The sequence below is a fragment of the Hylaeus volcanicus genome, chromosome 8 (genome assembly GCF_026283585.1).
Source record: "Hylaeus volcanicus isolate JK05 chromosome 8, UHH_iyHylVolc1.0_haploid, whole genome shotgun sequence".
Classification (NCBI taxonomy): Eukaryota; Metazoa; Arthropoda; class Insecta; order Hymenoptera; family Colletidae; genus Hylaeus; species Hylaeus volcanicus.
The window spans coordinates 14734891-14752497 of NC_071983.1; the positions used below are offsets into that span (position 1 = coordinate 14734891).

At 35.0% G+C, this 17607-nt stretch overlaps 2 protein-coding genes across 3 annotated transcripts in view; one reads left to right on the forward strand and one right to left on the reverse strand.

Moving 5' to 3' along the window:
• The first annotated feature begins 1437 nt into the window (after positions 1-1437).
• On the forward strand, positions 1438-11461 carry LOC128880840 (protein obstructor-E). The gene is made up of 5 exons (XM_054131329.1): positions 1438-1596; positions 5432-5650; positions 7668-7935; positions 10783-10917; positions 11000-11461. Exons 1-5 carry the CDS (start codon positions 1542-1544, stop codon positions 11013-11015), a joined length of 693 nt encoding a protein of 230 aa, XP_053987304.1. The 5' UTR covers positions 1438-1541; the 3' UTR covers positions 11016-11461.
• LOC128880838 (protein obstructor-E-like) overlaps positions 11440-17607 on the reverse strand; it is a 111490-nt gene continuing 105322 nt past the window's right edge. For both annotated transcript variants that reach the window (XM_054131328.1, XM_054131327.1), the window contains 2 exons: positions 17048-17458; positions 11440-13452 (listed from right to left, as the gene is read on the reverse strand). In XM_054131328.1, coding sequence (XP_053987303.1) covers positions 13142-13452; positions 17048-17458 — 722 coding nt within the window. In that variant the 3' untranslated portion in view covers positions 11440-13141. The remainder of the gene's footprint in view (positions 13453-17047; positions 17459-17607) is intronic.

Sequence of the window (17607 nt, forward strand, 5' to 3'; positions counted from 1 at the left end):
AATTATTATTACAACATTTCCCGATGTTTATTTCGAAGGCACGAACCTGGTAACAGTTCTCTTACTTACGGAAGGCTACTGCAGCTCCTTTATGGAGTTAGTATTCCTGATCTAAAGAGTAAATATCAAAGTTGCGTAATTCCGTGAAACGTAATCGTAGAATGATTAAATTATTATTTCGAAGCTTGAAGATTCAGCTTTCAAATGTTACGAAGAGACGTCCATACAAATGATCTCGTATGACCGTTCACTCCACCCGGACTACTCAACAACAGACCGATACTCCGAGCTCTATAACTCCGGCGATTTTGCACAATTATGCTTCAAGAGTTGTACTATAAGAATTATCAACAAAGAGAAGAACCAATTTTTTGGCTTGGAAAATAGCAATTCCACCCTCGAGTGACAGACCGTAAAATACGTGAAATTACGGGTCCCGCGTGCAATGCGTTACGTATTTTCTGAAAATTTGTATCTGTGCTGGGTATGAAAAGAACGAGGGACCGACGAATCGTTCGGGTGTGTTCGCGAATTTTTACTTGAAATTTTACACAATTATGCTTCAAGAGTTGTAATACAGAGTGCGGCAGAAATAATTCCCACATTTTAAAAAAACGATTGAAAAAAAGTGGTACGAGATACCACCAGAAACTTTTTATTTCTTAAATCTAGATATAAAAAAGTTTTTTTTTACTTTATGTTTTAAAAATTATGCCGTCTAAATAGTGGCCTTTACAGGCAATACAGATTTGGAGTCGTTCTTGAAAGTTTTCCATCACTCTCGCTAGCATTTACGGGGGAAATTCTTTCAATTTCCTCTTGGATGGCCTCCTTTCATTCAAGGACCAAGGACGATGTTTGAAAACCTCGGCCTTGAGGTATCCCCACAGAAAAAAGTCACATGGACTTAAATCCGCCGAGCTACGGTCCATACAGGGCGTCGTCAGACGCGAAATTTTGCAGATGGTGTCCAAATGTGTATCGCCCGTAAAGGCCACCATTTTGGACGACTTTTAAATCATAAAGTAAAAGAAACTGTCCCGCGTGCAATGCATTACGTATTTTCTGAAAATTTGTATCTGTGCTGGGTACGAAAAGAACAAGGGTCCGACGACGACGAATCGTTCGAGTGTGTTTGCGAATTTTTACTTGAAATTTTACACAATTATGCTTCAAGAGTTGTGCTATAAGATTTATCAACAAAGAGAAGAACCAATTTTTTGGCTTGGAAAATAGCAATTCCACCCTCGAGTGACAGACCGTAAAATACGTGAAATTACGGGTCCCGCGTACGTATTTTCTGAAAATTTGTATCTGTGCTGGGTATGAAAAGAACTAGGGACCGACGAATCGTTCGGGCGTGTTCGCGGTTAAACCGAGGCCTCACGATCGCTGTAAGAAATCGCGTCGACGATTTGGTGGGGTAACGAGAGATCGAGCGCGTCGAGCAAGTGAAGGGAGAAGCTCTGTGTCCCGAGGTCGATAACTGAGTGTCAGTAGTCAGAGTCGACCCGTGGCGGATCAGACCCGAACGTGTTACTATGAGCCATCCGAGGAGCGTGACCCTATTGGCCCTGGCGGCTTTTCTGGCCTCCGGTAAGTTATTTTTTCGCGCCAATCGCCACCACCGACACCCTCCACCTTCCGACACCGATCGCGTTTCCTCGCGTGACAAACTACGATGCGCCCCCAACGGCCGCTGAACGCTGCCGGATGCGAGGGGCAACCGACGACGTGCATCTCGTAGGCGCATCGCACGTTCTCCGGGCTGCATCCCGTCAGGCGTGCATCTGCTCGAATCCAGAGGTACCTGTACCCCTCCGTTGCGACACCCACGTATAAGAATTGCAATAGCTTTCACTGTAACCGAGAGACTCCTCGCGCCATATGGTTACGTCGCGGCGACCTATGATATAATGGCGGAGTTTGTCCAGCGTTTACGCCTTCCTCGACTATTATTCAGAAATGCATCGGGCGTATCGAGGCTCACGATCTAACCGCTGGTGCATTATTCATGCACCTTGGGGACAGGTCTGCCCGTCTCTCTTCTTAACTTGTGACTTTTCACTTATGACTCGGTTCCTCTTCCTCTCGTGTTGTCTCTGTTTTCGTCGCTCTAGTGTCAGCGATTCTCGATCCTTTTTCTTTGCCGCGACGAATCTCTGTTACAGAACAACGTTTGTAAATATTAGTCGGAGGAAGGTTTTGTCGATTTGTACCTTAGTGGTTTTAGTAAATTTTTATTCAATATGTAACGTATCGGTAGTATATATATTTATGGAATATTGTAAGTTGATTCCGGAATGAATTGAATATCAATGTTAGGTAAATTATTATGTGCGAGTATAGATTTACATATTTGGTAAAATTTCCAATGAAATGTGTCGGTGTTGACTTTTATAAGTAAGTCTTTCGATGACGTGCTGAATTACAAAAAGTGATCCACTGCGCGAAAATGTCAATAAATCATGTATAAATAATTTATCAAATTATCTACCAATTATTTCAGATATGATGAATAATCATATGAATAATAATTTTTTTGAGATATATAGTCTATATAAATATCTAATATTTGATATATTGGTAAAATAATTGATACGCTTATATTATATTATAATTACTTTGCAATCATTCCTTTATAACTTTTTCAATTAAAGATTTTGTCATTCTTTGAAGAATGACTCAATGGCAGAGTTAGAGCCCAAATAATGCATTTATTCTAGCGTTATTCCATTGGAACCGCAACAAATGAAATTATGATTTTTATTAAAACATTAATCATGAAGCTTGTAATATTTCGTAGGACCCTATATTTTAGTAAACAGTATGGAATGTTATAACTTTTTTCAGCACAGAGAATTTACCGTTGAATTTGTAATAGAAATTTGTAGGAAAATTGTTACAATTATTACCACGTTACAGAAAGCTGATACTAATCCCCCTTGAATTGCTTCGTAAATTAAAAATGGCGTCGATCCTATCTCAAAAAATCATTTATTAATCCATTCGATAATTGTAACGTTGTTACGTAATAAATTGAAAATTTAATTAAATTATTCTTTGTATTTTATGTAAAATAGCAGCAATTGAGGTCTTAGGCAGACGAGTTTTATTGTTTATAGCATAAAGCACCACTGCACGTGTCGTCTTCCAACGTTACTCGTTTATTTGTTTCTTTTTGCGCCGCGAGAAGAGGATTCCCGAGATTGTGAGATTCTTGAATTCAATTAGCCGCGAGTGGTGGTTATTTATGATCGCAGGTGTTCCTCTTCTTGCCTAGAATCTGCTAGGATCCATTGAACGTCGTGGATATTTTATGACTTTGTTCCTGGGAATCGTATATCTTTCAACTATGTTGCGTTGTTCGATGTACTATTTAAATTGTGTTCTTTGTGATCAGGGCTGGATTAAAGGATGAACTCTAGTAGTTATGGGGGCCTTTGGTAGCTGGAAGACTTTTAAAGATTGATTCGAGACAATTTGACTATTTGACTATTTGACAATTTGACAATTTGACGAATTCAAGCACTAGTATGAAACACTACAAACTTTTAATATCTTCATGTATGTAGTGAATGTTGTTGATTGGGGAGGAGTTTTGCCAGAATGAAACATTTGATTCTTCGAGACTTACTACTAAACAATGAAAAATACTTGAGTAACTATTCAAAATATAGTATATACATATAAAGTATTAGTTGAAGGGTCACACATTAACTTATCATTGGTACCGTTTATTCGAAACAGAAAAATCTTCTTTTTTTAATCAACACTTTTTATGATTTAATCAATTACTAGCATACATATCCACAATGACATGTGAACAACTGAACAGTCCAGCTCTCATTGCTATTGAAACAATGATGTTTTGAATAACTGGCAATTTTTACATTTGATGGTTTGAAGAAATATAAATGTAAATTTTGTATGTAATGTTTGTATAAATTTGTATTTACGTTTCATTATTTGTGCCCTTAATTTCCTTATTATTTTCCTTAATGAATTTTCTTTGTTTAAAATAATTCTTTATTGCTGAATTCTTATTCTTTCCTTCATAAAAAATGCTGTTTATATTATATCCTGATAACTTCGTTTTATATTGTAGTTTTACTTCAAATATTTCAATTGAACAATAAAATAACTCTTTGGTTAAATGTAATGTGAAATCATTATTGTAGAAATAAAATAATATAGAAGCTGTCATAAAGACTGTAAGTGGCATTTTGTACACGTTGCAGGCTGTTTTATTGGTTTATCTTTCAAAGACGTCGACGAACGTTTGATGACTTTATGGTCGACGTTGCTGAAGCGTGTAAGTTTCTCTTCCTACTAGATCTGCTTCTTTCAGCCTCATACTGGTTCCTTTCTATTGTGACTGCTACCGGTATTAAAGGTCTTCTTGTAATCTTACTTTCGTGAATATTTCTCCTCGCAAAGAAGCGACAACTTTCCACTCAACGATGCACGTACATCGTCAACTAATTTTTGTTTTTCCTATTGCGCCTGGTGGTCTTTCATGCGGATCCAATCTCGACTCGATTTACGCTAAATCGTCTATTTGCTATTCAAACTGCTTGGTTTTTTTTATGTACATAACTATCACTTCAGTTATTTCACTGAATCCATACATCACAATGCAATTATTTCTGTTCTTTTTGGCATTACTCTGTCTTACATAACTCCTTAATTTTGACTTAGTTCGCGTTACCGTAACTCTGTACATTACATTTACGTTAGTCTTGTCTTTGGTACACGTCTTTTGGCCCCCATCTAGCTATGGTACCCCGGAGTCGCTAAGTCCGTACTGTAGCTACATTCAAACGTAGTTACAGTCCCTGAGGGCGCTATTCAAAATTCAAACTGTAGCAGATAAGGACTAGTATAATATTAGGATATCAAAATAACGTTAAAATTAATCTTCGTTTCGAGTTTCATTTCATAAGAAACATTATGAATTAAACACATCAATTTTATATTCTAGATAACTAGATAATCCTATGTATTATAAAATTAGACATCGTTTTGTTTGAGTTTCGTTTTATAAGAAACATTATGAATTAATTAAATCAATTTAATATTTCAGAATATTTTGATGTCCATGTTGGCTTCTTTCGGTATAGTGTGATCCCATTAGATTGGATTAGAAGCTATCTACACCCTCTGTCCCATAACTAACCGGAATGGCTTTAGAAATAACATAACTAGTTAGAAAATCTTGACATAATCATTTCGTTTATTCAAAATGTTCTGCCTCAGCTGTAATACAACGATTTGCACATTAAAAAAGTGCATCAAATGACTTTTTTTAACGATTCCGATTAGTTATGGGACAGAGTGTGTATCTGATCATCCTCCAGAATATAAATATCTATTTGGAATACTATAGTTATTCACTCTATTTATTAATAATTAACTTTCATTTTTGCAGCCGATGCAGCTGCTCTCTTGGGTGCACCTCCGTGCCCCGATCAATATGGCGTTCAGGCGTACCCACATCCCGAGACTTGCAACGCCTTCTTCCTATGCACAAACGGCACCCTGACCCTCGAATACTGCGAGAACGGACTGCTTTTCGATGGCCATGGATCCGTGCACAATCATTGCAACTATCACTGGGCCGTGCACTGCGGAGATCGCAAGGCTGACCGTAAGTATCGCGTTACGTTCTCAATAATCGCGTCAATGTCATAACAAATCTGATTATATGAGACACTAGTGAAGGCTTATCATTTCTCGTTGATTAATTTGCAAGATGTAACCAACATTAAACCTAACGACATTTCATTTATACCTGTTTATTATCACGATCATTCAAACGAATGGTCTTAAAAACGCTTTTTTTAATCGAATCCAATAATATTTCCGATAATGCTAAATTGATTAATGCATGAAATAATTGTATATAATTTATATATTATGTATAACGACATTATGTCAAATCCAGATACGGATTAAAATTACTCCTTTCAGTTACCATGAACACGTCTCGAATTGAAATTGAATAATTAATCGTACAGTTTGTGGATATGGTACAAACACAAATTTCTTGAGACGTAATTAATGTAAATATTTGTTCAATTAATATTCAATGTTTCCTTGTCTATCATATAGTCTTCTCTTGCTTGCAAATTTTAAGTTGTTATGTATTATTGCTATTATTATTATAATAAAGTTTTGTCGCAGATTTAATTATTGTGAAGAAGACGTGAGATTAATAGATCTAAACGATAGTTGATAAGTTAATTATTAAGTTAACAAGGGTCTTAATAAGTCTAATGTTTCCAACTGTTTACTCTCGATTTGAAACAAGAATAAGGTTTTTCGATTTCTTCGAAAGGAAACTTACACTTAAACGTAGCATCTGCGCAAGAAAGTAAAAGTTGCATGACTGAAGGATTTTGGTAACAAGGCTTCGATGCGTCACGTAGAGACGATTCATCACGAAGACTTGGCACCGTACAAATTATATTCGATTGCATTACATAATTCCGTTTCGCAATATGTCTTTGACATCAATGTAAATTTAATTACTCCCTCGGTCAAGTTTTTATCATGACAGTAATGAATGTTATTATTTCATTTTAATATTATTACCTCGAATTAAATATAAAAAGAAATGTACAGAATGTGAAAATCTTCACGTCTTATTTTTTAATTTAATATTACAATCTTTGATTTACCTTTCTTATTTATCTTATGCTTATAGTTTCGATTCCTTCCTACTTTCTCTTTGTTTAACCTTCCCCTTTAGACCTCGCATTAAAGTCTCCGCAACTTCTTCATTCGCTATTCGCAATTTCCTTCGATTACATTCATTTTATCTAATCGTCACGTTAAATACACTTTCGCTAACCGAATTTAATGTTTTTTGATAAATTTCATTTAGTACAATAACTAAAGAGCAAATATGTACTCTACAATTGTATCATTTACGAATTGTATTTGTGACGAAATATTACAAAGAAATTTCTAAAAAACTTAATTTTCAACTTTTTCGTCCACAGTTTAGTTCATACCCTGAGGAAACATGTTAACAATGTGAGAACAAAATTGTATTGATTATAGATAACGATTGTGACAATTGTAATTCCCACCAATACCAGATTTGGACGAAAACTTCCTATAAGGAATAACTGATATGTCAAAGATTTTTGTGTAAAGTTAAATGAAAAAATGATCAAATGTACTTTAAAACATACATAAAATATTCTCAAAGTTAACAAAAATTTAGTAAACTTTTCCCTGTAAGAAAAAAAATCATGAAAGACGCTTAATATATGACATCCTAGTGTAGTTTCGACACGAAATATTATTATTATTATTATTGCATTATTTAATAGACTATATCCTATATACATTATAGTTTCGGTATGTTTGCTAGATTAGTTTACGGCATAAAATGCATAAAATCCTCAGTCTAGTTATAAACTTGGCGATATTTTGCAGTATTTAATACTTTAGGCTGATCGCACACGGCGCAACCGATTTGAAATTAGTGCTGCAAACCGTTTGCGGTCTTTGTTTTACCCACTCCGCTATCTTTGTTTTACCTAGATCCACGGTCGCATGCAACTACTTTCAGAGTAGTTTGAAACTGATCGGTTGCGTCCGTGTGCGATCGGGCTAAGTGTACGATATAAAACAGCATGTGACATTATTTTCAGTCACACCACTTAGCACACCAGGTTGCGAATACCAATTCGGCTTGTACCCTGCCAGCGATGCGTGCAGCACCACGTACATCAGGTGCATTCACGGACACCCAGAAGAAGCGCATTGCGACCCTGGATTAGTGTACGAAGCGAAGAGCCACACGTGCGTCTGGCCAGATCAACTGTTGCCCTACTGTAATCCGGAGGAAATTGTTGGATTCAAGTGTCCTCACAAAGTACCATCCCACAGCGCCGCTGCTAAATTCTGGCCGTTCCCTAGGTACGTATTATCAATAAATAATTTCTTGTTTAACGTTCCAGCCCCCGCCCCCGTAACGGTTTGTAAGTTTTTGGTGGACACGTTCAGCATGTGGAGTTGACTCTCATTGATGTTTGGTAGGGTGAAGAAAGAAATTTGTTTAAATTCATAAATTAATTTAAATTTAAAATTTAGCGGTAATATCGATAAGTAAATTAACAATGTTTGATATTGAACAATGATGATATTGATGGGTAAATTTAAAATTTATTTTACTTACATATTTAAATAGGATTATGAAAATTTTTTAATTTACCTATCAATAAATGAGACCCGGCTTATTGTTTGATAGTACAAATTTTGATGTAATTTAAATAATGTTTTGAACCATCTGCCAGAGTTTCTAAATTTTGGTTTAATGTTTTTTTAATTTGAAAAGCAATTGATAGCCTGTTACAAACATTGTAACGTCTTGTTAATAAACGAATTTTGTCTTCGTTGGTGAGTTTCAAAATATTTGTACCAGACTACACTAATGAACAAATGAAAGAACTGATTTAAAAAATAGAGTACTCAGAAAAATGTCGACAAAACTGCTAAAAATGAGATAATTATTATTATTCGACTACTACACTACTACACGTTGAAATATCCGACATTTTTATATTCCACGTGTCTCTATCAAATACCCAAATACATTATAATAAACATAATCATTGTATTTTCGCGTAATGAAATTTTCCACCGGGCCTTTGTACTATAAGTTAAAACGTCTAACAATAAATTTAATTTTCCTGTTTTGCTCTATTAACCATAAGGATTATTCAATTCAGTTTTGTCTATTTGATAATTATTAAACTGTTTTAATTATTCTTTTATCGAATGCTGGTCTATCTACCTAAGTTACGCATATTTAGTATTTCTTCTTCATTTACAAGGAAAATATTAAAATAAAAATTGATTCCTCATTTACGAAAAAAAATATTAAAGCAAAAATTAATTCCTGCTAAAAAAATTATAAATTCCTTGCTGCATCTTTATCGTTCAGTTCTCGAGTACCGATCATGTAAAGGAAGATCTTCGTGAATGTTAAGGAACCTTTCTTGGTAAATAACATTGCCGGTGAAAGAGTTACCCGGTAACAGAAAACACCGCTCGGGTTTCTGTTAAGAAAGTAAGAGAACTCGAAGCTCTTAAATATCATGAGATGCGCATTTACCCAGCAGCTAAATTAAAAACCGGTCCAGCTTTGGCATCGAACACAGCACACCCGCTGGGAGGCAACACATGTTCTACAGATATTCAATTTTACGTCAGCTCGTTTAACAAATGTATTGTCTTCTTTTTTTCGTTCGTATTACTTGTGCATCGGTGACCCAACCAGGATATTACTTTCAATGTTTGGGATAAATGGTTCTTAAAATATCGAAACCACTTCAGTCTTGGGAGAGATTTTACATATTTGTAATACAGCATTTTTAGTAACGAAATTTCTATTATGATTAGTTTATGCAAATTCATACTTTTACAGATATGAAAAACGAATTAAAACTTAAATGAAAGTGTGTTTTAACATCTAAACGGTATAACGTAACGATAAAATTATATACTTTTGCATTTCTGTAGATTTTTATGTATTCTTTTGCAATAAATGCATAAACATCCCCCGTCTAATTATACTATTCTATTAAATAGAAATTTATTATCCTATATTAATGAATTTTTTTATTATATCTGAATACATCATTTATGATTATTAATTAACACACTTTATGCTTGATTATAATGAATTAAAGTTTAAATGGAAGTGTATTTTATCTTCCAAACGGTGTAGCGTGTAAATTATTGTCGATATTTTATGAATGTTTGTATTTGTAGATAACCTTACAAATTTATTTGTATTTCAATCTGCCATAGATCCATAAACATCAGCAGGTTAAATATAATCACAAAATAGTGAGGAAATAGTAAAAGAAATGAAATAGGTATTAAAAAAAATATACTTTTCGTTCCTCGATCAACAATATTCGATCCTCTTCAGGTTTCTTAATTATGTAGAAAATCTGTAAAGGTAACGAAGGAAAACAATTATTATCTTTTATTTTTTAAAAGAGATTAGCTAATATAAAAATTTAAGCATTTGGTTAATTAAATTCTACTTGTGGTACATATCTGAAACGGGACAGAGCTTAGTATAACCTGGTAGATAAATTGTATATAAAATTAATTATTTTATACGAGCACAATATTATTTCAATTATTAGCACTTAAAATAGTCATTCAAGTATGATCGTGATCGAATATTCAGTTTTTAATTTTAAACGTAAATTTCTTATCTGTAGAATATTAAGAGAAATTGTTAATATTTACAATACTCTATTATTCCTCGTTTTATTTATAATATGAGCCGTTGATTTTTGAAGTGAGGCAAGCCCATTTCGTAAACAAAGTTAGTCTAAGTTAAATCTTATTACAAATAAACATAAAAATGTTTTTGATCGATTCGCAATTAATACCTTTCAATACTAGCATAAATTTGTTACTAGTTGTTTACATTTAGTCAGTAATATTTCAAAAGTGTTGACTTTGAAAGTGAGGCAAACATTAATGCATATTAAATGTACATGAAATGAGACCACAAAAAATATAAAATAACTCTATTACAATTTACCAATATTTTTAAACCCATTCAAACAAAAGCCATTGAACATCTAGCAATAACATAAAATGGACTTGTTCTACTTTCAGAATCAACAGCTCGGATATTCTTCTCTGTTAATACTGACTAAACTCCAATTGAATTCTGTAACCACGAAAATTCTTTTTTCTCTAATGATATTTTGAGTATCGTGTAACTTTATCTTTCAGATTCCCGGTACCAGGTGATTGCGGTAGACTGATTACCTGCGTGGAAGGTTATCCACGTCTAATTACCTGCGGCGATGGAAAACTCTTTGATTCCGTGAGCTTGGCCTGTTTGGATCCCGATGAACTGCCTCATTGGTACGTTAAAAAACTTCATCGATCGACTCACCTCTTTCGACCTGTTGCAAAGGGACTATAACACAAGTAATTTCTTTTTCAGCGCCAATAATCTATGAATAACATAAAAAGGTCAGCAAGATTCCATAAATCGTCACAGGATCCTCAAATCTGAACGTCGTCCTCGGTAACCTAACTGCTTATTTGTGAAACGTGTAAAATAGAATTGTACAAAATCGTCGTATAGAATGTAAACAGTGTTTTGTGTAACTGTATAAGAATACTACCGCCGAAATTGAAACATCAAATTTCAATTTAATTAAATTATACAAATTTCACGTTGGAGCAAAAATATGCAAGCTCGTTGTCTATCGCTTTTATAACCGATAGATTTTCGTGTTTGTTATAGATTACCTTATCTCTGCTTCCACGTGAACGATACAGCCTAGCCGGTATCATTTATTTAAAAATCAATAAAAAGAAATACTTAGTAAGAGAGAAACGTTATGTACAACGAATATTCGAATAAAATGTGGCCACGAGTACAAAAAAAAAAAATATACAACGTATACTTTATTTCAACGAGACTACATCGTACAAATGTGAACGTTTCGATAGTAAGTCTTAAGAGTAAGGCGAAGGTAAGGTGAGAATGGGTAAAAGAATATTTACACTTCGACTATTAGAATGATACAGAACGGATGGTGAGAACTGAAAAGTGATCCCTTCGCAACAGAGGGGTAATAATCACCGCGTACTCCCTACGACGCGGTCGTTAATTGTATCCATTTAACTTAGAAATACGTGCACGAGAAACGATCGACGGGATCGTCGACCCAAAAATAGAGTTAAAAAAAAAAAAGAAGAGAAGAAAAATATTTGTTCCCTCCAATCGGAAAGGAACGACTAAGACGTATCCTGTAACGAAGCGGTGGATATACATGAAACCTAAATTAACCCTCAGACGACCACGTATTTCGTTAATAACTCGTGGAATTAATTTATTTAGTACTTGCCACGCTAGGCAAATCTCTCTTTTTAACCCATTTTACTGCTAGGTTTCGTAGAGAAATTCTAAATAATTTTGAATCAGCAGAAATTATATTATCTAGATCTGATATCGGTTAAATTTATTTGAGCTACACGAGCTAATTTTATTTTGTCGTAGCCGAAATAGAAGTTTCTTTGAATGTCAGAAGAAAATTTATATTTTTAATATGACATTTACAGGCTAACAATTAACATTCAACTAACATTTTAGGTAACTGATATTAACTATTCCCTTCTTTATTTTAATATGTATTGTTACATTTTGGGCAAAAAAAAGGGCATGTCATTTGTAATTATTCAAAATCTCCATTGCAGGACTGACTTTCCTCCTTGTTAATTGTTCTTATAATATTTAAGAAACGTCGTATGAAGAATATAGGTTTTGCTTTCGTTGTCAAAGAAATTTCTAATTTATTCGAAAATTATGAATTTTATATTTGATATTATTGGAATTATATTACTTGGTAGATACCTACGGGTTTTATATATGTATATATATATACATAATTTTTTTAAAGTTTCTGCAATTGTGCGGTCCGAGGGTTAAGAATTACGTGTGCTCTCGTGAGACTCTTTCAAACTACGAGAGCCATGTTTCATCGGCTGACGTCGCAGTATTCGCTTTTCCTGGCTACGATTGCGATCCAGGTTCAGAGATGGACATCGTCTCGATATAAGAAAATTATTTAAATAAAAAAATCGAATACAGACATCTTCATACGACAGCAATTATTCAAAGTAAATTTATTCTATGAGCAACGGACAAACATATTTATTCGAAGTAAATTTATAAGATGGATCAAGATATTTTTATTATTCAACGAATGAAGATACCTTTTTTATTTCATTGAATAAGGACATTATTCATATTCAACGAATGAAGATACCTTTTCGATGGATAAGTATACCATTTTCATTTATTTAACGAAGACACTATTTTTATTTAACAAATAAATATATAATTTTTAGAAATTCGTCGAATAAATATACTATTTGTAGTCAACGAATGAAGATGCATTTCTCATTCGACGAATGAGCATACCATTTTTATTCGTTGAATAAAGTGACTATTTTGGTTGAATCAAAGAAAATTTTACCCATCTCTGCCCCGGCTCCGATCCCGTGTATCCCGAAACGTGGAAAGAATTTTCCACTCACGCTCGTCGCGAATGATTTTCGTATCTACGTTCACGATTTAGTTCCTGGGACGCGATGAACGCTGAACCGGCACTGCGCCGGAGGGCAACGGCGGAACACCTGGCGGTAAGTTCTCTTCCTCGGGTTCCTGTTCGTTTCGACCTCCGTTAAGGTCATCCTCGAAATTGGGCGGCGTCGTGGGCACATCGCAATCCTCCGTGGGTGGTACCACGCACCTCAGCGACCTTCTATCGAACACCAACATCGCTGGACACCTTTGCAATCGCGGGTAGCCGCCTTGACATTGCCAGTAACGGTTGCAGGACTTGCCCAGTGGAACGTTTCCGTTCGCGTCGTCGTTGCAGAGAGCTGTCGGGGTTTCAGTTACGTGTAATAGGACACCTTGGTTTGGGAAGTTACCATTTTACCATGCTATTGTTAGCGACATGTTTGGCGTTAGACGGAAGCTCCGTGATCCTTACCCATTTAACCCATTGCACTCGAGAGGTGACTCTCGGTCACCGTTAGGTTTGACGCAGTAAATCGGCCAACAATAATATTTCTTTAGGTTTAATTTCTTTGGAACTCGAAGTGTCGATAAAATGGTTTTCGACAAGATAAAGGTGACCTGATTAAACATAGCATTCCTGGCAATAGAATACTAAGAAAGCATCCCGAGTTGCTAGTAGATACCAGAAAGAAAGGCCTCGAGTGCAAAGGGTTAAGCCTTCGCCACGTGAATTTTATTTTATGCTTTAACCCTACAGCGCGCAATTTTTCAAATCGGAGCAAACACGAGTAACGCTCTACCTCAAAAATTCTGATGGTAACTGTCAGATTTGGCGTACAAATAATTATCTTCCATGGGGCTGTGACCTTTTTATAGCGCAGATGTTTTATTTCTATTAGGAACAGCGCCTAAGTTTTTGTTTAATAAAATATCAAAGAAAAATGCGGTTGATGCACATGTGCATCAATGCGCACTGTAGGGTTAAGAAATAAATAATTTCCTAACGATTTACATTTATATTCATTACATCGTTAAAATAAATGCGCGATCGAATCTACGGAACTGTTACGTGATTTTTAACCATTTAAGCTTTTGCTGTATGAATTTTATTTTATACTTCGGTGAAGGAAATGATTTCTTATTAATTGTATTATAGATTTTGAAAGAGAAATTCGTTTTTGATGTATGCTTTACTTATATATTTATGTAATATTTCGTACTGTAATTTATACGAAATTTTATTTTATGCTTTAAGAAGATTAATAATTTTCCAATTATTTATACATTAATTTATTGAATTTATTCATTGAGATAAGTAATAAATTAAATATCTCCATAAAAAAACATGTTGAAGTCTTATAAAGTGTTTCCAGTGGACTCTATAAGAATTCTCTTTTTTAAGTTTTCGATAGACATATTATGTACCTACTAGAGGATTAGATACAGTCTAGAACAATTTTCTTTTTGACCCATGGCGTACGCTACTGCTCAAAAGTAGCTAAGAAGCCTACTTTATTTGGCCATAAGAGCACAAATAATAGAAATTATCTTCAAATATTATCAGTTCCCTTGTTTAAAAAAGTGCAATGATTCGGATATAAATGATGTCTACGGTATTTAAAAATATATCATCATCAAATGAATTTATTGGAATATTTAAGGCATCTAAGATTTCCACTGAGAAAGTCTACTGTAGTGGACATCAAAGGAAAAAGTTGATTGCCATGAAGAGAATTGCTTTCAAATGTCACCAGTATCATTTTTACTGAAGTTGCAACGATGCAAATGCAATAAATCATTCTTAAAGGATTTAAAAGAACATGTTCTTTTACAGAATTAATTTAATTATTAGAATTGCAATATCAATCATCTAATATTTCTGTTGAAACAATCATATTCAGTAAAAAAAGTATACTAGACTTTATCAATGAATAACCAAATATTTTAGAACAACTGAGGTGTTTGAAAGGACATCTTTTTTTGAAGAATTTATTGAAATGCCAATCATCTGAGACTTTCATTAAGAGAACCACAATTTAAAAAAAAAAAGTATTCTAAACTTTTTCAACGAATGACCAAATAAATTAGAAAAATTAAAATACTTAAAAGAACATGTTCCATTAAAGAATTGATTGCGATATCAATCATCTAATACTTCTATCAAGAGAATCACATTTAATAAATTTATTATACTAGACTTTTTCAACGAATAACCAAATAAATCACAATAATTTGACGCTTCATCGTTCAGAATGCTGCAAACATCTGAGATCATTAAGATTAGAATAAATCAAAGGAACCCACTTTCCTTTAATTCTTTAGTTTTTTCAACGAATGTCGACTTAACGAAACGAACTTTATCGCTCCTATGTCAGCGTCTGAAATGTCTGCGATCCATTGTTTTTACGGAGTCGATCATTTTACGGGCTGTCGCTATCAATGAGAATTTTTATTCGAGTTGTCAAGCTACTTGGTTAGCGGTCGGCGATGCGTGGGGCAGAAACGAAGGCGCGACGGGAACTCACTTAGAATGTTAATTAGCGGCTCGCCTCTTTTTCCTCGTGGAGGGCACTGACTTCGAGCAAAGTCTCGACGAGGGAGTGAAAAAAAGAAGGGACACGCGTGTCTCGTACACGGTCACTTTCGAAAGCGAGAATGATCTCGAACATCGCCTCAGGGATAACGCGTCACGTTTTGCCAAAGAGAAGACGGAATAGCTTCTCGATGTAAATAAAAAAACGGAGGAAAATAAGTGCCAATAAGAGTATCGAGGCTTTCACACTTTGGTTGCTTTGAAAATTATTGTAGTCGCCGTGAAGACTAGAGCACGTTGCACAGCGTGATTGTTAGTGGGCGTTAATTAAGGTATAAGTTCGTGAAAGCACAGGTGAAAAAAGAAACCAAGATATTAAATTTTGCAGTCTTTTGATAAGTTTTCTAAATTAATCTCCTGAAGCTGAGTAGATGGTGTTAGTAGTATGGATAATTATAACGTGAAATTAGTATTAATTTAGCTTTTTGACGTTATCATACTTGAAAGTATCATATTTGCTTTCCAGGTATGTGAATTAACATCGTTAGGCTCTAGAAGACTCCGTTATTGTTGTGGTACCTCGTATTGTTTGTAATCGTTATTTTTGGAGGTATAGGATCAAATACAACCTCATTCGAACTAGTTACAATCTTTCTCAAACTATATTTGGTGCAACATTTATGGGAAATTTTGAGAAATTCTGAGAATTCGTTAGAATAAGTTAAAATTAATCGTGCATTGAATTATTTGTGAAAAACGTAGAATTGAAAACACTCCAAACATAGTAAAACATAGAAAACAGTTTACTGAATCGCTTACTGATGAAATGATCCTACAACCTGACAAAAATTCGAATCACCTACCAAAAACACTCTGCACACGAATGTTCTAAAGAACTCTTAGGCTCAGTATTAAAAATGAAATCCATTAATTGTTTTCCATTGAGGAATAATAATGCTACAAATATGTACATAATAAATCCCAAATGAAGCCTCGAATTAAAAAGAGTTACATATGAGTTTCATCATATCACAACTTCGTTTTACAATGTCAAACTATTACGAAACTCTTGTCAAGTTGATTTAAAAATGTTGTCAAACAGGCTGAAAAATAAATAGGTTATAAGCTGTTATTAATTCATTAATAGGCTGATACGTTAATATCCTGAAAAATTAAAATACCAGCGTTAGTGTTAACCTCTTCCCGTGCTTTAACGAGTCCAACTCGTGACGAAGATTTTGGCCCAAACATGAATATTACGAGCAAGGCTCGTGAACATATAATCGTGTCAAACATAGACATCAGTTTCCGGCCCGAGTTTCGTCGAGCTAAATGTCACGAGAAGGGGTTAAGGAAAGCAAGCATCATTGTTAGTGCAAAAGCGAACAGAAACGATCAAATTAAAATCATCGTTTACTCACGATGCTTCTGGCACCCTTCGACGTTCTCTGGCCAATCGCAGGATCGGGCCCTCTCGTTGTACAGAAGTCCACCGATGCAAAGTTGCTCGGTGGCTGTGCCGTTCCAGCAGGTCCAGTACCTTGTGCAAGATGTCTCGTGGCCGAAAATACCATACAGCCAGTCGCAGTGTTCAGCTGGTATCGGCGGATTGGCTTGGCGTTTGCCATCGCAGTAGTTTGCTCTCCAAGGGTAATCGCAACCCTCGGTTACACCGCGATGCTTACCAGCGAAAACGAGACCATTAGGGCAATCGAACAGCTCTGGACGTCCGCTCACGCATTCCCAATAACGATCGCAATACTCTACGTCACCCACCACCCTAGATTTCGTTTGACAAGGGTCTTCCTGCTGTTGCTTCTGGGCGAACGACCCTGAAATAAAAAGAACAGAATATTAGTATCGATGACAGATTTACTATTTCACTGTTTGTCGTGCTCAGGGTGAGAAATTAACCCTTTGCACTCGAAAGGTGACTCAGTCACCACTAGGTTTTCCTTAGGTTTAATTTCTTCGGAACTCG

Coding starts and splice junctions, on each gene's coding strand:
- LOC128880840 (XM_054131329.1), top strand. CDS start 1,542: ATGAGCCATCCGAGGAGCGTGACCCTATTGGCCCTGGCGGCTTTTCTG. Junction 1,597..5,431: donor GGCGGCTTTTCTGGCCTCCG/GTAAGTTATTTT, acceptor TCATTTTTGCAG/CCGATGCAGCTGCTCTCTTG. Junction 7,936..10,782: donor AAATTCTGGCCGTTCCCTAG/GTACGTATTATC, acceptor TTTATCTTTCAG/ATTCCCGGTACCAGGTGATT.